Source organism: Trifolium pratense, linkage group LG2 (genome assembly GCF_020283565.1).
Source record: "Trifolium pratense cultivar HEN17-A07 linkage group LG2, ARS_RC_1.1, whole genome shotgun sequence".
In the NCBI taxonomy this organism is placed as follows: Eukaryota; Viridiplantae; Streptophyta; class Magnoliopsida; order Fabales; family Fabaceae; genus Trifolium; species Trifolium pratense.
Window position 1 is genome coordinate 33,827,887 of NC_060060.1, and position 21,623 is coordinate 33,849,509.

Below are 21,623 nucleotides of genomic sequence, written 5' to 3' on the forward strand. Positions count from 1 at the left end.
ACTTCATACATGAAATTAGATCCGTTGACCCGGGCAATCTCGTCCTTCATCGCTTGTTAGAGAGCTATAACTTCACCGGTGAGATTGTCGGCCAGATGGGAAGAACTCAATCATAAATCATACTCAAAACTAAGCTATAAAACATTAAGTTTTAATGAGTGAAGAATAGTGTTTATAGTAATCAAAATAATTACTACTAAATTTGTGAATCCACCTTTGCATAGTCATATGATCACAAGTGTGTTGTCACAATTCGATTGACACTCTTTATGTTCCATTGAATCAAAAGTCAATGTTCTATTAGATGTATATTGTGTTTGGAAAACATCGTTGGCAATTGTGAAAAGAACCAAATTCAATGCTCAAGTCCTTTTCTATACTTTGGAATGAAACTATATGGTTTCTTGGTCAATTTCCCACATTTACATTGTTCTTTGAAATGGGAGTGAAATGGTCAAGTAAACAAATTGGTGTGGATGACGCTATCACTAATAGTTGTTGTGACTTGTGAGTAGCTAGGAATGATAAAGCGGACTGCTCTAAAAAAAAATAAAGGATTATTTTTTGAGAATACAAGGAATTAATTCTAAATTTATCTGATAATGTCAAAAAACATTCTCTGAATAGAAATCTTCCAAAGCAATTCAGATACAAACCGTTCACTGCTCGAGTCGATTTATGCTCGTCCCACTATTAATGCCTTGAAAATGGGATGGTTGAGACAGACCATGCATCCACAATGGAGCTCTCCATACTTTGATACTGAACTTAGCCGGCTGCAGTGACTGAATGCTTATGTAACTTTAGTTAATCCATATCCGGATTTGAACACAGTTGTGAGTGTCAAGCTTAAACCTTTTTTTTTAGTAGTGTCAACTTGTTAGATACACATTGCTGGATGTAACAAAAAAAAGAAATACATAATGCAAGTTTTTTTTTCTTTATTTTTGACAAAAAAAAAAAAAAACCCTACACTTACTTTGATCGGTCTAATATCCTTCCAACCCTATTTTGTAGTGGTGGGCATCAGTTTGGTTTAGGCCGGTTGTAATGGATTGAACGGTTATGCCCATCCCTATTATTTGACGATTTCTCTCCCAATCCCCCTCAATTCTTTTCTACCCTCCAAAAATCCAAGTTTGCCCCTTGCGGTTTGAAACATTTTTGCCAAAAAACTTCGGTTCGTATTCACCGAAGCCAAATATTAGACCATTTCGGTAATTGCAAACCGAACATTAGCGTTTTCGGTACACAAAAAACGAACGTCAGCTTGTTCGGTATCTGCGAACCGAAATGTCCTAGATTTCGGTACGTTGGTCGCTGGAATTAGGCCATTTTCGGTAGAAATTTACCGAAATAATTGTTTCGGTACCTGCGAACCGAAATGTCCCAGATTTCGGTAAGTGGTTACCGAAATTTATCAGAATGTCAGCTTATTTCGGTTCGTATAAACCGCAGTACCCCCAGGGGCAAAAACGGAAATTCAGGGGGTAGAAAAGAATTGAGGGGGGTTGGGAGAGAAACCATCCTATTATTTTGTTACTATTAACTTTGTTTTTTAGGATTCTGAAGTCCAAAAAATTGGGGCCTCAATTTTTTTTTTCAAGTCCATGATTTGAAAGTTAAGTAGTGTTTTGGAGAACAAATTTCAAAAATGTCAGTTGGTGTGTTGGTTAAGGTTTCAGTATCTAAAGGTCATGAGTTCAAATCTCATCTATGCAAATGTTTAACAATCTCTATTATTGGTACTTCTTACAAGTTAGAAATTGCTGCTAAATGATTATCAGTTCAAATGATTATTTTTTATGTTGTTGATACTATTTATAATTTAAATAAATGATTTATTTGTAAAAAAAGATTATATTTTTTTATTATTTGTCTCGGGCCTCCAAAACCGAATGAGTGAAACTCATGTAGTACACACTAAGATCTGGGATTTGAACACGGTTGTAAGTGTCAAGCTTAACCTACAACTTGTACCACATACATATTGCTGGTATTTTTGTTCTTTGTTTTCGACAAAAAAGAAAAGCCTACACTCATGTTTGGGCTGACATAGATGGTCACTCCGATTCCACATAAACCATTTTGATCAGTCTATTATCCTTCTAAAATCGAGAATCTTCAAGCTGGTTAAAGTCGACATTCCTGCAAGAGGTAAGTAAATAACAGACAGATTAATAATAGTATCAACGGATAAATCAGAAGTATTATACTCCTTCCAAGAGCAAGTTGTCTTTTATTTGTCTAACTACATAATTGTTTGTCTAATCACCGCACAATCATCACTAAAATGACTATCAAAAGACATTGTGACATGCATTCAAGAACAAAGAATATCAAACCAATTTCAAATAGTAGTATAATCTAAATTGCAATACTCACCACAAATATCGAGTGATCCTTTCAAGTTGTTGATACTTAAGTCAAGAGATTCGAGACGTGTAAGACCGTTTAGGGAATAAAGAATATTGTTATTCAAACTGTTTGCCCTTAACACAAGATGTTGTAAACTTGCTGGCCATGCAAATCCATGATTCTCTGATAAGAAATTTTAGAACATGTCATTATCTGTATACTATTCACTAGGAATAAGGAACTTACTACTTAGAGACCATAAATTATCAGATGATGACAACAAACCTCGAGGCCATAAGTTCAAATTGTTCCCAGCCAAGTCAAGGATCTCCAAAGACCTTAATTTTGATATATCTAATAATAATATACAAACATACATGATTAGACTTACATAATATGCCTTTCAAAATAAACAAAAAGGCTCAAAATTCAATTTTGACCGTCTTATTTAGTTTCATTCAATAATTTGGTCAATTTTTAAACCCGTGATTTTAATCCTCCGTGGTTTTAAATAACCGACGTTTTGTCTGCCTATACATTTTGTAGCTTGATTCTATTGATGTGGCTGTTATCCCATATTTTAGTCGAGCTAAAATATGCATCAAGACTCTTATTTAAAGTGAGATATTTATGTGACATCTTGGTTGATGACATGAAAATTTCTAAGTAGAATCTTAAACATTAATTTACATTAATCTATATCACAAAAACAACTAAATTTGATGTAAAATATTGTCTAGGTGAAATTCTCACTTGCTAATTCATTTTGGTCATCAAATTAGATGTCAAATAAGCATTCCATTTGTCATATTGTCAAAATTAAGCCTCAAAATATATAGGTGGAGAAAAAGGAAATCATTTTAAAAATTAAGAGACATAAATCACAGGTGTAGTAATAGAGAGACAAAAATTGTAAATGAGACCATACAGATGGAACAAAATTTCATTTAAGCTAAAAATATAAATTAGTTTGACATACTATGAATAGATCTCTGAGTAATTTCACTCCCTTGTAGATTTAACTTCTTGAGGGAAGAAAGCTCACTAAGAGGAGATGCAATATCAGTGTCATTGAAGTTGTTGTAAGAGATGTCAAGTATCTCTACATTCTTCAACACGGCGCATAATCCTACACGTTATTAATTAAGTTAATACTTAATATACATACTGTGTTATGCATATAGCAATCAACATTCCTCCAATGAAACTATAAGCTGAATGTGAAGAAGATCAATTCATTTGCTACATCTCTATAGCCTACCTTGAATGTGAAGATCCGAGTCTAATCCAATGCCAGGCATATGCAATTCCTTCAAAGATCTGAACCCCCTAAGTGATGGCAGGATTTCATTAGTCAAATTGTTGTAACCTATGTCAAGCACCTCAAGATGCAACAACTTTGATGAAAGTTTCTCCAAAACTATCTGAAAAACTAAGGTACAAATATATATGTATTAGTCCTAGTTAATTACTTTTCTGAAACAGAAAAAACATATTATTGATTGCCTTTAAAAAATAAAACTATATCAGGTCTCACTTTGGGAAGAAGTCGTATCGAACAAGTTCCCGGACAACGATAGAGACTTGAGAGATGAAAGTCCATCTAAACAAGACAGGATGGTGGTAGCATTATCCAAATTATTACCACCCAAGTTTATGACTTCCAGATTTTTCAACCCTGCATAATATGTAAATCAAAATGATGGTTACAATTTGGTACTATGTCAAAATATATTCAGTTCTACTTTAGAGATGTTTGAATTTTTCAAAAATTGCAGTGAACTTTGTAAAATAGACATTTTTAATTAACTCCTAAGAGATGTTAACATTTTTCTTAGTAAATAGTCATTTACTTCTTGTCGACGAGGTGTAAGCTCATAGAGCGTTTGACCGTAACTACCTACTAACTAAATCTTAAAGGAAATTCTTAGAGTTGGATATCGGGCCTAACTCATCCTTACAAAACCGGTTTGTAAGGTGATGATTTGCCCTCACCTATAAAACACACATATAGGTCATCTCGCAATGCTTAGCACTATTGAGCTTGATGCGTTGATATAAACGGTGGGTGGCCCAATAGCGGAAACCTGATAACAGATGGTCCGACGGATCTTATAGTTGGGTATTGGGCCATCTTGTAACCGATGTGGGACTTCATAACATAAATTGTAATTAAGTTCTAAGAAATGGTAACTTAGTAGCTAATGAATGAATATTTCTATTACAAAGTGGAACCAACATGTAGTTAGTAAATTTCGAAGAATAATGATGAAAATAAAAAAATTTGTATGAGAAAAATAACCTTGAGCAACTCTTGTACAATTGGATAATTGAGTAGATGAAAGGTCGAGAATCTTCAAATCTTTGAAGATAAGAAAATCAGAGTAGTTAAGATGCCATGGAGGTCCAATATAGGATTGAAGTGTGATTTTAGCAATTCTTCCAGTGGTGGTGTTGCATTCAATTCCTACCCATTGACAACAATCAGTGTTATCTACCCAAGACAGACCATTTCCCAAACGGGAATTAAGAGACATAAGTGTTTCTCTCTCTTGCTTCCAACAACCTTCACAACATATTACTTCAACTAAAACAAAAAATAACAAGAACACACTCTTCATTTTCTTCTTCACTTTTTGTAAGATTATTATGGGAATGGTCTTATATTAGCTTTGAAATATTGAAAAGCTAGCACTCTGTTTGTAAAGTTAATTAATTAATTTAATAATAATAATAATAAATTGGATAAATTGGAGAAAGGATATATTATATATATAGCATAAATTGACTTAGGTTGTTTTTCAAATCCCAACCACTCACCGTGTTGAATATTTCTATGATTCTATCCATTGATTGCTAAACCAATCGACACATAATTTCTTTATCTCAATAGCTGTCACAATTTTCCCACTAAACCATTCAATATTGCACATAGTATTAATATTAAAGTAACTTAAGGCTATGTTTGGATTGGTGGTACAAAATGGAATAGAGCGGAATGGAACATAATGGAATTGAGTGGAACGGAATGTAGTAAAGATACCATTCCATTGTTTGAATATATTTTATAAATATTCATTCAATTGCATACACCCCAATTTGGAGGGGAAAAAAAATTAGAAGATTGGATGGTATGAGATGGAATGAGTTCCATTGTGTTCCATTCCACTCCATTCATTTTTTGCAAATCCAAACAATGGAACTTAGTTAGTTACCACTTCATTCCATTCTATTTCATTCTTTACCACCAATCCAATCATAGACTAAAAGTAATAACTATTAAAAAATATTAATACTAGTAACAATTATTTATTAATTAAAAGTTATACATTTAAGAGTTTAATTGATATGCACCGACGGTGTAAAATAGTTTTACACGATCATCCAATAAACAACCACCATTTTGCCATGTCATATCAAGAAAGTGGGGTGATGTGGCGGAAAACATGGTTGGTATTGATTGACGGTGTAAAATTATTTGACACCGTCGGTGTATTTAAATTAAATCCTACATTTAAAGAGATGGTGAGTTTAAAATCTCAACTCAACCACTAAAATACTTTAAAAAAATTGTGAACAGTCCCGATTTTGGGCCAGGAAAATCAGGCATCCAGCCCAGGGCCTCAAAAGTGGAGCTCATGAAAAAAAAAATTCTACCCCAACAATCTTCCATCTACCCCAACACAAATTTTTTAATGACGAAAAGTGACTGTCTATATTTATTAGTTTTGTATGTGCCACGTACAAAGCATATTAGTAGTATGTGGAAATATATCTTTAATTGCATTCATCAAAGCAAACTCCCTATTAGTCAAAATTACTCTATGGAAATATATCTTGCTTAGTAATCAATTCCTTCAACTTACCTAACGCCCAATGATAATTGGCCGTCTTCTCAGATTCCATGTAAGCAAATCCAACAACAAATGTCATGTTAGTTGATGTTATGCCAGTAATTTCAAGTAGTGGCTGTCTATATTTATTAGTTTTGTATGTGCAGTCCATAACCAAAACAATGGGAAACAAGTTCAACAACTTGATTGAATCTGGATGCGCCCAAAAAATATCACTCAAAACATCGGAGCCATCATCTTTTCTTCTATTCCAGCTGACATATTTTGCATCGTCTAACAACTGCAGCAAGTGTTGCAGCTCTGTTCTGGAGTCTCTTTCCTGTATTTGCATCATGTGTCTTTTCCTATATACAAGTGTGGCATCAACAACAGACTCTGGATTTTGATCTTTCAAATCTAAAACAATGTGTCTTGGTGCTACTTTACGCTTTGTCAAATCTTGAACACGTTTGTTTTCATCAGCGGTTAAACATGCCTTGCGAGGATGACCATGATATTGGTCAGGTAGCCCGTGGTTGTGAACTCCATGAATAACCTGAACTTTCCATCCTGAACCATCTGTTGAAGGTGCAGATCTAATTTTAAATGGACAGTTACATTTTTTCGATGCAGTTGTCGTGAAACTTTGTGAAGAGTCATACTTTCCACCTTTATCACAACCTAAAACCAACTTGTCATTTCTACCTCTTATTCCGTTCTTTTTATCTGACCGAGTAATGATAATACTGACTTTGTTGGCATCTCCAACATCTCGAGCCCATGTGAGAACAGCATCCGGTGTAGCAAATTTTTGATCAGTTGTAAAAACATCTGTAGTATCTACTAATATTTGACTTGTATTGCCGATTTGAGCCATATCTGTTTAAAAAAAAATAAAGAAAAATAAAATTAATAAAACTGCTATGCTATACCGAAACACTTTTAATGTACCGGAACACTTTTTACAACTTGTTCAACACACCGGAACACACATGTAATTACCGGAACACTTTTTGTATACCAGAACACTTTGTTGTATACCGGAACACTTTTTTGTATACCGGAATACTTTGAAAAGTGTTCCGGTAAACAACAAAACACGTTTATGTATACCGGAACGCTTTGTTGTATACCGGAACACCTTTTGTGTACCGGAACACTTTTATAAGTGTTCGGTATAGACACAACCGTTTCTGGAAAATTGTAATACCGGAACGATTTTGAAAAGTGTTCCGGTAATAAACTGGAAATTTAACAAATCGGAACACTTTGAAAAAGAGTTCCGGTAAATTCGACAAACCTGAAAAAAAAAACGTACCGGAACACTGGGTGATGGGTGCAAACAGTCTACCAAAAAAGTTACAAACTAATAAAGTAAAAAAATAATAAAATATATTTAAATTTGATAAGGGTATAATGGGAATATTAGAAAAAATGTTGGGGTAGATAGAAGATTGTTTGGGTAGAAAAAAAAATTTCGGAGCTTATTTATGCAATTGGTTACTATTAGGATTCTAAACACAAAGGCTGCTGTGCTGTGCTGTGCCGCCATTGGTGAATACAATGTCTGGGCAGCAAATTTCCGCAGATAGGTTAAGCAGTTTACCGGACGATATCCTGATTCACATTCTCTCTTTTCTTCCCACCAAACAATCCATTATTGCATCCATTCTTTCTAAAAGATGGATTCATCTATGGCGTTCTGTTCCGGTTCTTAACTTCCTCGACACGAAAGTTAATAATCAACAAGATAATTATCGCTTCAACCAATTTATCAACACCAATTTCCTCTCGCCAGAAGCCTCTGCCGCCTCTGGTTCCATCCACACTTTCTTCCTCGGCATTCATTACGATCACTCTAAACTTGACAAACATGATAGGCAAATTAGCCTTACCTATATCAACAATTGGATCAAACATGTAGTTGAATGTAACAATGTTCAATATCTCAGTCTACATCTTCCATTGAGTTATAGATTTGCTTCTACCATTATCAGTAGTACAACTCTAGTTGTTCTTAAGCTTCAAACTATCTATATGGATGAAGTTTCTCCTTCTTCTTCTAGATTTCCCTCACTCAAAACCTTACATTTGAATGATATCATCTTTAATAAATATTCAGATTTTATGCTGTTTCTAGATGGATGTCCGGTTCTTGAAAATCTAGAAATATCTTTTATATACATCAAGTCTATTAATCAAAGTGATTTTGAACACTTTGAAAGCAGCTCAAGCTTAACAAAGTTGAACAAAGCATATATTGAAGGCTGCGGTTGCCACTTTCCGATGAAACTGCTTTCATATTTGAAGTTTCTTCACATACAACTTTCAAAGGTTTGTTTGATTATATATTATGCATGCCAATGGAAAATGTTTGTAATTTTAATTTTGGGAAATTTTGCTATAATTTCTAATACTTTGTCTTTCTACGTCGATATAGGATATTTACACTACTGACGTATATGATTTTCCTACATTCCATAATTTGACACACTTGGTGCTCCAATGTGATTGGGATATAGTTGTACAAGTTCTCCAACACTGCCCTAAGCTTCAAAATTTTGAACTTTATCAGGTCTGTTAAATTTAAGAATCATATTTGATTTATGTTTTCTTCTCAGCATACTTTTATGTATTGCTTTATCTCATATGTATTATGTATATTAACAGAACTTACTCGATTGCCGGAAAAATGATGAAGAAAATTGGGCAGATTCAGTTTCAGACTTTGTTCCAGATTGCCTTTCATTAAACCTTACGACTTGCACTATTCGGGACTTTGCATTTGCAGACCTACAGAGTCACATTATGTTAGCAGGATTTATTTTAAAGAATGCAAGAGTTTTAGAAACCATGACAATCTGGTGCAGCAGGGAACTGTCCGAAATAGAAAGACAATTATCTGCATGTCCAAGGGCTTCTGCAACATGTCAACTTTATTTTTATTTTCAATTTATCGATGACATATATTATAAGGATATATAAGTAGTAGCAGTTTCTTAATGACTGTTGTTTCATTAGCTTCTATTTAACTGATTTAGTTTGAACTTGTCATTGGGGAAAAACTTTGTTGATTAAAATTGTTAACAACTACACTAAGCACAAGATATGTAAAAAGTATATAAAAAAGCAATACAAAGAGTCATAACAAGATCAATACACTGAAGATATATAAAAGACCAATGCAGCAAAATCGATCAATCCCGAAAACAGCCAACATTGTTGATAGTGAAGGAATAAGACAGTTGCTTGTGTAACAAGCCAACTGTCAAGTAGTGTTAGTTAGTTACTTAGTTTCACATGTCGTTACGCAGGTGCATAGCATTATTAACTATATTGGATGGAAGCCTCCAGATGTCGGATGGACGAAGTTAAATACCGATGGTGCTTATAAAGATATGAGAATACCCGGGTGTGGTGGCTTATTGCGTGATAACCATAGGGAATGGATTGGTGGTTTCTCAAAATTCCTTGGCACATGTAGTGAGTTATGTGGCTGAACTATGGGGTGTGGTGGAAGGTTTGAAGTATGTATGAAGGATGGGATTTCGTCAAGTGGAGCTTAATGTTGATTCGGTTGCGGTTGTCCAAGTTATTAGGGAAGGAAGAACTCATAGTGCTATGGGATATTCTTTGGTGAAGAAAATTCAAGTATTATGTCATTAGCTTGGAAAATTTCACACTCTTATAGAGAAACTAATAAGTGTGCGGATGTTTTGGTTGGTATCACTTTTTTATGAGATTGTCCTGATCAAATTAAGGACTTAATTGTAGATGATATGATGGGGATTACTGCCCCTAGTTTAATCTACCCTCATTATAATAATAAAATAAAAAAATACAAACAGTTTTCCAACAACTGTTACCAAGATTTTATTTATTTATTTATTTATTGTACAAACAAAGGTGTTTTTTCTAGGCAAATTTTATGGTACATGTGATAATTCTTAATGTACCGGTACATCAGGTAATTAAATTAATTTGTAAATGAATATTTTTTAAAGGAAATCATTTTTCTTATCATTAAAATGATTATAGTAACTAAATATTATTCATCAAAATTGTCAAAAATATTAAATTTGATATTTTTTGAATTTTTATTCATCATTATAGTCAATATTGAATTTTTTTTTCTAAGAAATTAGAAAAATTAGTATCATGCTTATAAACAATATATTGTGTTTTTTCTTGTGATATTATTATTTTTAAAATATAATAATCGGTTAATAGTTTTTTAATTCATAAAAATAATCGTTAATTTATCAATTTACTGACTTGATGTACCGGTACATTCAAATTATTTGAATGTACCGTAGAAGCTCCCGTTTTTTCTATTCAAATTTTAATATATTTAATAATTAAGTTGAAAATTCAAAATATAAATAAATTTCACAATAATATTTAGTATAAAAAAATGTATTATTATTTTGAATGGACAAAAAACTTTGATTATATTTTTTGAGATATATTTTTTGGGGTAAATTTTGAAAAAGAAAAAAAAAAAGCGACATAAACTCTAGATTTGAAATTATTTTATTAGATCACAAAAAAAAATGATACTCAAAGAAGGGTTTATGGCTAGCACTGTTGTTGATGATGATGCCGTGAGTGTTTCTTATCGGTCTTATCTCGGTTTTTTTTTTTTTTACGAAAAAGATGTCTTATCTCGTTGTAGTTTCTTTTTTCGGGCTTAATCCCCTTTGTTAATTATTTAAAAAAGGGTAAATGATCATTTACCCCCCTGCAAAATAAGGAAATTTTCATTTACCCCCTTGCACAGATTTTTTTTCTGTTTACCCCCCTGCAAAAAATAGATTCTCTCATTTCGCCCCCTGGGTGTACAGTAGGACAAGTGACTGTGCAAATTTGCTGACGTGGCTGGTACACATGGAAAAAAATCATTTATATTTATTTTTAAAATCCACGTCAGATAATTTTTTTTTCAAAAAAAAAAAAAAAATTTCATACAAAATTTAAAAAACGAATTTTGTTTTTTTTTTCTTTCAAAATTTTTAAAAAAATTTCCTAGAAATAACTTTTTTTTTTCGTACAAAATTATTGAGTTTTTTTTTTCCTAAAATAAAATAAAAAACGAATTTTCTTATTTTACTCCAAAAATAAAGATTTATTTTCAAATCTTTTTGAATTAAAAAAAAAAACAGAATCTTCGCCGTAATCGTTTGCTTCCACCGTCATGATTGTATTTGTCGTCGTCTTCTTCAATCGCCGAAATCATCTTCTACTTCATTATTGTCTTCTGCTTCTTTATATTTTTCTAGTTTTAAGGCAAATGGTTTTGATAGAAGGGGAAAACACCAATAAAACTTGTTTTTCTATTTTATATTTTTTTTAAAAATCTTTTTCTATTTTTTTTAATTCAAAAAGAATAACAAAAAATAAAGTTTTGTTTTTAAAAAATAAAGATTATGTTTTTTTTAATTCAAAAAGTTTGAAAATAAATCTTTAAAATTTTTATTTCGGAGTAAATCTTTATTTTGGGAGAAAAATAAGAAAATTCATTTTTTTTTTATTTTGGGAGGAAATTTTTTTTTTTGTTGGAAATTTTTTTAAAATCATTTGTATGAAAAAAAAATTAATTTTTTTTGTAGGAATTTTTTTAAAAAATTTTGGGGAAAAAAAACAGAATTTTTTTTATTTTGTAGGAAATTTATTTTTTTTTAAAAAAATATTATCTGACGTGGAATTTAAAAAATAAATAAAAATAATTTTTTCCACATGTACAAGCCACGTCAACAGGTTTGCATAGTCACTTGTCCTGCTGTACACCCAGGGGGTGAAATGAGGGAATCTATTTTTTGCAAGGGGGTAAACAGAAAAAAAATCTGTGCAGGGGGGTAAACGAAAATTTGCTTATTTTGCAGGGGGGTAAATGATCATTTACCCTTTAAAAAAAAGAACTATTTAATACAGTTTTTAGAAACTACAACATAAAAAAAGGTCACATGATATACGCATAGAGAGTTTGATTGGATTTCACTCACAAATTAACAAAGTTTTACACAATATAAATACTAACCATGAACCCTTGTTTTTTTTACTAAACCACAAACCCTTATTTGGTCTTCATTGACACTGTGAAAAACGGCACATACAAATAGAATGTCTGAAGAAGACATCATCTCAACAGAAGAGGCAATAGATAGGATCAGTAGTTTACCAGAAGACACCCTCCTTTGTCACATTTCCCACCAAACAAGCCTTTACTACAACCATTCTTTCAAAGAGATGGACTCATCATCTATGGCGTTTTGTTCCTGTTCTTGACTTCACCAACACGAAACCGAAAAACCTACCAGACTATTATAGCTTCAACAAATTTGAAAATAGCAGATATTACTGCCTGTTGTTGCCCTTTTTCGATGAAAATCGCGCTATTAAATTTGGAATTTCTACGCATACAACTTTTCAACTATGAGGTTTGTTTGATTATTATGAATATGATGATGAATGAGAATGAACAATCTGATACATTTGTATTTTTAATTTTGGTGAATTTTACATGTCTCAGTTTCCATGCTTGTGAGGGGAAAGAGGGAGATGAGAGATGTCATTTTTTTTGTCCCAGAATGTGATGTTCAAATAGTATATCTCTAATTTTCTATATTAATTTTTGTCTTTTTTGTAGGATATGTATCCCTCTTATGACTTACCTACATTCCTATACTAATTTTGTCTTTTCTTAACATATTTTTATTTCATATTATTTTATTCTATTTTATTTGTATTATGAACAGAAGTTACAATGCTAACGGAATGTTGAGTTCATTAAAGAAGATGATCAAGAAAATTGGGCAGATGCGGCACTCCACACGGTTGATTTTATGGAATCCCATGATTTCGTCGAGCCTGACATACTCAAAAGTATTGTAGAACATGTTGTTTCACGTAATGAACGTATTTCTATCACTTGTGATATTCAACAATTTCCTTCTTGCTTTTTTTTTTTTCATCTCAAACTTTAACTTCGAGTCGCTTGACCTTTCCATTCAGCATAGTATTCAACATAGGATGAAATCCCAGTTTTTTGAATTTGTCCGCATTAACTAGATTGTCTCTAAAAAAAACTTCTACTTTTACTCGAGTGATGATGATGATGATGATGGTACCCTTTTCAGTCTTGAACAAGTTGGATACTTTGATCATTGAACATTGTAGAGTTTTAACTCCACAAATTCTATGTATATCAAGTACAACGCTTGTCAATTTAACTATGCATGGATATCGGTACAATTACAAATTTAAGTTATCTACTCCGAGTCTTTGTAACTTTGTTTTTAGTGGCGGTCCAAATCAAAAACTATGTGCGAGTCATTCTTATTCTATTAAGCACTTATACATTGATGTAACTGATACCAGATATGATGTCAAAAAGGATACTATATTCCTACTCGGTTGGCTCCATCCTTTTTGATTTGATATTATCAAGCTCATGGAGCCAAACTGAGAAGGAATTTAGCATTTTTTTTTTACATCATTTCTGGTATCAATTATAAGTGCTTAATAGAATAAGAATGACTCATACATAATTTTTGATTTGGACCGCCACTTCAAGCAAAGTTACAAAGACTCGGAGTAGATAACTTAAATTTGTAATTGTACTGATATCCATGCATAGTTAAATTGACAAGGGTTGTACTTGATATACATAGAATTTGTGGAGTTAGAACTCTACAATGTTCAATGATCAAAGTATCCAACTTGTTCAAGACTGAAAAGGGTTCGGTTCGCCATCATCATCATCACTCGAGTAAAAGTAGAAGTTTTTTTTAGAGACAATCTAGTTAATGCGGGCAAATTCAAAGAACTAGGAAATAATATTTTCATCCTCTGTTAAATACTATGGTGAATGGAAAGGTCAAGCAACGTTAAAGTTTTAGATGAAAAAAAAAAGGAAATTGTTGAATATCACAAGTGATATAAATTGATGAAAAAAAAGAAAGCTGAATATAGCATATATTAACGGCCGACATTACCCGTTTCCGATGAAAGTGCTTTCAAATTTGGAGTTTCTTCACATACAACTATGAAGGTTGTTTGATTATTATGCATATGATGATGCGTGCCAATGGAAAATGTTTGTAATTTTAATAATTTTTGGGAATTTTGCTATAATTTCTAATACTTTGTCTTTCCACATGATATAGGGCAATTACACTACTCATGTATATGATTTTCCTACATTCCTTAATTTGACACATTTGGTGCTCTACTGTGATTGGGATATAGTAGTTTGTACAAGTTCTCCAACACTGTCCTAAGCTTCAAAATCTTGAACTTTATCAGGTCTCTTAAATTTAAGAATCATATTTGATTTATCTTTTCTCAGCATACTTTTATGTATTATTTTATCTCATATGTATTATTAACAGAACTTACTCGATCGCCACACTTACACGAAAGATGATAACGAAAATTGGGCAGATCCAGACTTTGTTCCACATTGCCTTTCATTAAACCTTACGACTTGCGCTATTGGGGACTTTGCATTTGCAGGCTTACAAATGTCACATTATGTTAGCAAGATTTATTTTGAAGAATGCAAGAGTTTTAAAAACCATGACAATCTGGTGCAACTGGGGACGGTCTGAAATAAAAAGACAATTATTTTCGTGTCGAAGGGCTTCTACAACTACAACATGTCAACTTTCAATTTATTGATAACATATATGATAAAGTAGTAGTAGTATTTTTTATTCTGTCTTTTGTTTTATTTGCTTCTACCACACAAACAATTGTTGGATTTGGTGGTTTGATGAACTATGTGCTGTTGCTATGAAGCTGGTCATCATATACTTTCACTCTATGTCTTATTGATTTATGATATGAATGGTTGATTTTAACTAGTTTTGAACAATTGTGTTTGATTTTAATTTGTCGGTCTAATCCTTGTTTGTCGGTCTAATCTACTTGAACTCAATCTTATGAGGAAGATTGTTAAGTTACCAGATGGTTAGGATTAGAATATCAAATCTGTTAGGTATTGAAATCAAGTGATTAATGAGTCGTCATCATCTACCATTAGCTTCTGCGAACCATATTTGCAATAGTGTTTACAATGTACTATGTCAGTAATCTTTGGTTAGCGATGCCATTCTTTGATTTGTCACATTATAATTTTCCTCACTTTCAATATTCTTTGTTATATACTGTAATATAATTGGATTATTGGGTGTTATTTTAATTATTTTAGTATCATATAACTGATTATCAGTATACATGTTGTATGATTTGTTGTGGGTGAAGTGAAAAAAATATAGAATATATATTAAGAACTCAAATATCGGTCGAGAATAATGTCTAAATATTTTTTTTTACGATTTTATATTTAAATATAATTTAAATTTATATTTAAAATAAGAGGGTTTAAGATTTATACTCCAGTAGGTGTCAAACTTTAATTTGACACTAAATCTCATCCATTCATTTTATATTTAATCTAACGGCCTAAAATAATCACTAAAATATATTGCAATAAATATTTAGTGATTTTGTCTCACAATCTTTCTTTAAATAGCATATTGTTTTCTATATTTGTCCATGACCAAAAAAGAAAAATGGTTACAGAGCTTGGTGTCAAATTAAAGTTTGACACCTTGGTATAAATTAGAGCTGTAAAAAATGGTCGGGCTATCGGGCCGACCCATTAGCCCTATCCTTTTACACGGGCCGAGCTTCATAAAAAGGAGGGCGAGCCTTATCGGGCCGGACCTTATCGGGCCAGGCTTTTCCATGGGCCGTCATGGGCCGACCCACAGGCTTTTGGGTCGGCCCCTTAAAGAATTTAAAAAATTATTTTAAAAAATTTTATAATTTTTTTATTGTTATATTTTGGTCCTATTTTTATGCATAAATTCATATATTATTTTTTTTATTTTTTTTGTTGTTTTATTGTTACTATTTGTGTTTTGTTCCTATCTATAATCTGTTTTATTCCTATTTTTAAGCATATCATTTTATTTTTTTTGTGCAATTACAACGAAAAATATAAAACTTGGAATATGGTTATTTTAAGCCTATCACCTTTTTATTGTATTTATTTTATATTCTTTCTATATTTTTGTTTTTTTTTTACTTAAATTACAATGGATGAATGAAATATATAAAACTTGAAATTTTTTTTGTAGTAATAATAATAATATGACAAAAAACTTATTGGATTAGAATGAGATTATTTGTTAGAGATTTGTTTGTTTGTTTGATGAGGATAAAGAGGAAGATATTGTTGTTTGGGAGATTATGTGAGAAGATATAGGGATACAAATTACCTTCTTGAAGATTTAGTTGAGAAATATAACATAAATTTAGTAGAATATGTTTTTTTTCAAAAAAAAAAATATTATGAAAATTAGTGGGCCGGTCCATCGGGCCATGTAGGCTTTTGTTTATCGGGCCAGACCATGAAGTTAACGTGCCGGGTTGGGTCAGCCCCCTTTATTTGACCGGGCCTCTCAAGGCTGGGCCAGGCCGGACCGGACCGGCCTCTTTGACAGCTCTAGTGTCGATTGATCCTAACCCTAAAATATATAATTTGTTTTTATGTAGTTCTATATATAGAGAGAGTTACATAGTTATGAATAAAATATGAGAAAGAAAAACAAGAACATGAGAATATTGTCCGTGTAAAAATATTTTTTTTTTTCATCGTATGTAAATAAAAAGTTCCCCACTCTTAATTTTCGTCATAACAAACAATTAAGCTAACTATAAATCCTTGTTTGTCGGTCTAATCTTACTATGAGGCAGGTTGTTACCAGATTTTAGGATTAGAATAATCAAATCTGTTGGTAACCTACCTTAACAATATGCCTTCATTGCTATTGTGAAAAAGAAGGTGATCATTCATATTATCATAGAATAGAATATGTCTCATCACAAACTTGCAACAGATAGGATCAGTGGTTTACCAGACGAGATTCTTTGTCACATTCTCTCTTTTATTCCCACCAAACAAGCCATTTTCACTTCCATTCTTTCTAAGAGATGGATTCATCTATGGCGCCATGTTCCCGCACTTTACTTCATCAACAAGAAACTCAATTCTAGCCAAGACATTCATCACTTCAACCAATTCGTCAAAGCCGTTTTGCATTCGCGGGACAACTCTCTTAGTTCTCATTCCATCAACACTTTTTTCCTCGACATTCAATATGATATCTCTAAACTTCTTTATTATGATCATCCCAGCAGCATTACCAATATCAACAATTGGGTCAACCTTGCTGTTCAAAGCAAAATTCAATATCTCCATCTTTATCTTCATGCTCGTCTTAAATGCGAAACAATACCCCCTAAATTGCCTGCTAGTATACTCAGTTGTACAACCCTTGTAGTTCTTAACCTTAGTTGGTTCTATGTGGATAAAGTTTCTCCTTTTCCTTTAAGATTTCCCTCACTCAAAACTCTAGATTTGAAAGATATGAACTTTGATAAATGTCAAGATTTTATGCTGCTTCTAGATGGATGTCCGGTTCTTGAAGATCTTCAACTATCATATATACACTTCATTCAAAGTTTTAGACACTTTGATTTTGAACAATTTGAAAATTCAAGCTTAAGAAAGTTGAAAAGAGCTCATATCACTGACTGTTATTTCCATTTTCCAGTGAAAGCACTAGCAAATGTGGAGTTTCTTCGCATAGAACTATGGAAGGTTTGTTTGATTATTATGATTATATGTGTCTTCCAATCCAATGGAATGAAAAACAACAATGTCAATCATTTGTATTTTTAGTTTTGGGGAATTTACCTTAATTTCTAATACTTTATCTTTTTGTTTTTTATATAATGTAGGGTTATACTTATCTCCCCGATGGTTTTCCTACATTCCATAATTTGACTCACTTGGCGGTCAACTATGATTGTAATTTAGCTGTACAAGTGCTCCAACATTGCCCTAAGCTTCGAAATCTTGAACTTTATCCGGTTCGTTGAATTTAAGAATCGTATTTAAATTTATCTTTTCTTAACATGCCTTTATGTATTGTTTCATTTTATCTATATTATTTACAGAAGTTAAAATATGCTTGGAGGGATGAGTACATTACGAAAGATGATGAAGAGCTTGTTCCAATCTGTCTTTCATCAAGCCTTACAACTTGCACTATTCGGGACTTTGTATCTACAACGCTAGAAAGTCTCATTATGTTAGCGACATTTATTATGAAGAAGGCAAGAGTTTTGAAAACCATGACAATCTGGAGCAACAGAAAACGGTTCTCTGAAATAGAAAGCAAGTTATCATCATTCCCAAGGGCTTCTGCCACATGTCAGCTTTCATTTCAATTTATTAACTTATATGATACATAAGTAGTAGTAGTAGTAGTAGTAGTAGTAGCAGCAGTAGTAGTTTATCTATTCTGTCTTTTGTTTCATTAGCTTCGACCATGCCATTGTTGAATTTGGTGGTTTGAACTATGAGCTTTGACTTTATCTTAGTGCACAACTTATATTTAACTTACTTAGTTTGCACTTGCATGATCTTTATGATGATTTAGTTTATTGACAAAGGTTACTTACTGCACAAGGAATCATCAGTTAATTATAAAGGGTGGCTTAGTAAGCATAGGCAGGTAGATAAGCTGCTAAAAATCTGCTACTCCACAGAAAATGCAGTAATTGCATGACTTGTTCATAAGGAGAAGCTTTGTGATTAAATTTGTGACTGCATGTTAATTTTCAGGCACAAAAAATGAACAAAGATTATAAGATAAGATCTGAGGACATAAGAAAATTAATCGTTGATACAATGGTTGACTTACAAACAATCGCTCTTGATTGAAGAAAGAACTGGTAAATGTATTAAGGCAATGTTATACTTACATGTCCCCAATTGTCAAATTTAATGCCAATATGGATTATAATCCTACAACCTGCATGAGAAATACAAGTTACCATTAGAAGTGGACCAAAGCAGCAGTACCCCTAACTAAGAATAAAAGTATACTGATATACAACACATCAATAAACAAGCAGAATCATACTAAAAGTAGTTGCAAAATCTATTTATTCTTTCTAAGTTATCAATGTAATAGCAACATTTTTTTAAAGATATATTTGGCCACAATACTGACCATAGCCTATTTTCTATTCTCATTCCTATCGTCATATTTCAATAGGTTTCCATTATCTAACTGAGGAAAAGATGATTAATATAAAATTTGATTCAAACTCAACTCTAAATAAAGTTTTCCTATTTTTAGTGAAATTAGGCACATGATAAATGAAAAAAGACCTTGAAACAGGAGTGAAGAACCTCAAGGCAGAGATGGTGACTGGTGCAATGGAGGTAAGCGGCGTTGGCGATGGTTGGCTGGGGCACATCGAAATTTACCGTACTCTTTCCAATTTCACACACAAACTTCTTCACTAAACAAATCATGATACTACTTCTGCTACATTGCTATTCTGCATGTTTTCTTGTTCTTTTTTTTTTCTTCATCTTTTGTATTTAAAACTAAAGAGTTAAAGAAATTTCAAGTTTTCTTACAAAAGAAACAAAAACAGAATAAAGTTTACAAGCAAATCCAATAAAAAACTTACAGAAGAAACTAGATTTAGAAGAAAATAAAAACACTACAAAATGTAGGGGATATATGCCTTAATAACAATATAGGAAAAACAATCTTTGAATATATATTTATGCACATTATCAGATATACAGTGTAATTGATTTCATGTGAGATGCACACTCTCATAGCCACCAAATTTAGTGGGAACTATAATGTGCATCACACAATTTGATAGTATACCCCTCAATAGTGGAGCAAATGAATTACCATAAACAATGGAATAATCCCAACATGAAAAACCATGCTTCAGTGTGAGATTTCATAGACGAATCTACGAAATGAGCAATGCCCGCCACCAAGAGCTACCTGCAGACAGTTTTCTGACGGCTTCGTTAGGATTTAAACATTAAATTATAATCTCCCTCCTGCCTAATGATTGGAGTTATTGGCTTATAATTAAATTAAACTGATATCATCAAAAGGTAAAAAGTAGTAGCAGCATTAGAGTTTGATCTTACTTCTACTATGAGCACGGGCATGGAATTCAAAATAGGACCGCGTCCAATCTAGAACTGCACGAATAGGTCTAAACAAAGCAAGTTGGCTCCAGATCCAGTTAATGCTGCTTGTAAATTCCTCAAACCCAATGAACCCATGTTGCTCATTCTCATTATGGGAAAAGTAGTAACTAGCATTACTATTATCGATCCCTTGTATCTCATGGCGGCATACGGGGCAAGTGTTGTGCATGCGAAGCCAAGGTAGAATGCAGTCAGAATGGTAGAAATGTTTGCATGGTAACTCTCTCACTTCCACATCAACCTCAAACTCATCTTTGCATATTGGACAATTCGGGTCACTTGTCAAATGGGATTCTGTCACTTTCACCATTGGCAAGGCTTCAATGGCGGAAGGTGATGCGGGAGGTGGCCCTGGTCTGCTGTTGTTGTGAATCATCCCATCAAAGAACTCGTCTAACGAAGGAGCGTCATTGTCATTGGGTTGGGGTGCCAAGTTTTGTGGTTGTGGCGGTGGTGCAATAGGCCTTGGTGGACGAGTTGGTCTTACGAATCGGAGTGTAATCCATGCTTGTGGATTTTGATTTTGGTTTTGATCATCTTCATGTTCTGTTTCCCATTGTGGTGTTATGTTGTTTTGATCTTGTCTCCTGAGAGATGGATCAAGAATGAAAGCTAAGTTACCCATTAATTGATTAGTAGAAGGAGGAGATTCCATGTTATTGTTAGTCACATTCATGAGAAGCCTTGGCCGTGAGATATCAAGTTCATAACGCAATTGATGGAAGCAATATGGGCAAAAAGAGCCATGTGTTATAGTATTTGTTGAGGGTATTCTGACAGTACGTTGGCAATTGAGACACCAGAAATAATGGAAGGTTCTCATTCTTCTAACACCATTGACTACAACACGAGGCCGGCCTGTGAGAGACATATTATGGATGAAATGAAATGGTGATATACAAGGTGGAGTGTGTTGTTGAGGAAGAAGGAAGAAAAATGTTGGAGAAAGGATTTTATATGTGGGTTTTGAGGAAGGAGAAAAAGGGTGAAAGGGATGGCTTTGGTTTTGAAGCCACAATAAGAAAGGGATTCCTTTTCATTTGTGTGTTACTATTGGTGATCTCTGCTTTGGTTTATGTCATCATGTTTTGCTTTCCTCACATAATGAGTCTCTTCTTTATAAGGCAAACAAAAGATGCTTGAATGATGATGACAAGTTACACAAACAGTGCTTTAATTTTGGTTTTCTTGAGGAAGTTGTATGGGTAATAATACCCAGCTTTTCTTAGTGATGTAGAAACCGTGAATGGGAAGTTTCTTCCTAATATTCGATTCCAACAATCAAAACACACGCCCCAACATATCAAACGTGTCTATAGTTT

General features: G+C 32.8%; 5 protein-coding genes across 7 annotated transcripts; 2 read left to right on the forward strand and 3 right to left on the reverse strand.

Moving 5' to 3' along the window:
- Positions 1–1,914: 1,914 nt before the first annotated feature.
- On the reverse strand, positions 1,915–5,074 carry LOC123910701 (putative receptor-like protein 8). The gene is made up of 7 exons (XM_045961886.1): positions 4,661–5,074; positions 3,896–4,036; positions 3,620–3,790; positions 3,338–3,487; positions 2,644–2,712; positions 2,386–2,541; positions 1,915–2,148 (listed from the first exon to the last, which is right to left on the reverse strand). Exons 1-7 carry the CDS (start codon positions 4,977–4,979, stop codon positions 2,093–2,095), a joined length of 1,062 nt encoding a protein of 353 aa, XP_045817842.1. The 5' UTR covers positions 4,980–5,074; the 3' UTR covers positions 1,915–2,092.
- Positions 5,075–6,180: 1,106 nt separating this feature from the next.
- LOC123904609 (protein FAR1-RELATED SEQUENCE 5-like) lies at positions 6,181–7,068 on the reverse strand. The gene has a single exon (XM_045954248.1). It carries the CDS (start codon positions 7,066–7,068, stop codon positions 6,181–6,183), a length of 888 nt encoding a protein of 295 aa, XP_045810204.1.
- A 686-nt stretch (positions 7,069–7,754) lies between these two features.
- LOC123904612 (FBD-associated F-box protein At5g56370-like) lies at positions 7,755–14,800 on the forward strand. The gene is made up of 3 exons (XM_045954249.1): positions 7,755–8,525; positions 8,632–8,766; positions 14,582–14,800. The coding sequence occupies exons 1-3, from the start codon at positions 7,755–7,757 to the stop codon at positions 14,798–14,800; spliced, it is 1,125 nt and encodes a 374-aa protein (XP_045810205.1).
- Positions 14,801–17,073: 2,273 nt separating this feature from the next.
- LOC123904613 (FBD-associated F-box protein At4g10400-like) lies at positions 17,074–18,518 on the forward strand. The gene is made up of 4 exons (XM_045954250.1): positions 17,074–17,336; positions 17,424–17,862; positions 18,003–18,134; positions 18,222–18,518. Exons 1-4 carry the CDS (start codon positions 17,074–17,076, stop codon positions 18,516–18,518), a joined length of 1,131 nt encoding a protein of 376 aa, XP_045810206.1.
- Positions 18,519–18,966: 448 nt separating this feature from the next.
- On the reverse strand, positions 18,967–21,172 carry LOC123910702 (E3 ubiquitin-protein ligase RNF126-like). 3 transcript variants are annotated; one of them, XR_006810256.1, is made up of 3 exons: positions 20,239–20,941; positions 19,444–20,086; positions 18,967–19,081 (listed from the first exon to the last, which is right to left on the reverse strand). XR_006810256.1 is itself a non-coding variant. In XM_045961888.1 (2 exons), exons 1-2 carry the CDS (start codon positions 20,924–20,926, stop codon positions 20,052–20,054), a joined length of 723 nt encoding a protein of 240 aa, XP_045817844.1. In that variant the 5' UTR covers positions 20,927–20,941; the 3' UTR covers positions 19,417–20,051. The 3 variants fall into 3 exon arrangements, 2 of the variants coding, with proteins under 2 accessions (XP_045817844.1, XP_045817843.1); XM_045961888.1 differs by lacking the exon at positions 18,967–19,081 and having other exon boundaries at positions 19,417–20,086; XM_045961887.1 differs by lacking the exons at positions 18,967–19,081; positions 19,444–20,086 and having other exon boundaries at positions 20,222–21,172.
- Positions 21,173–21,623: the final 451 nt, after the last annotated feature.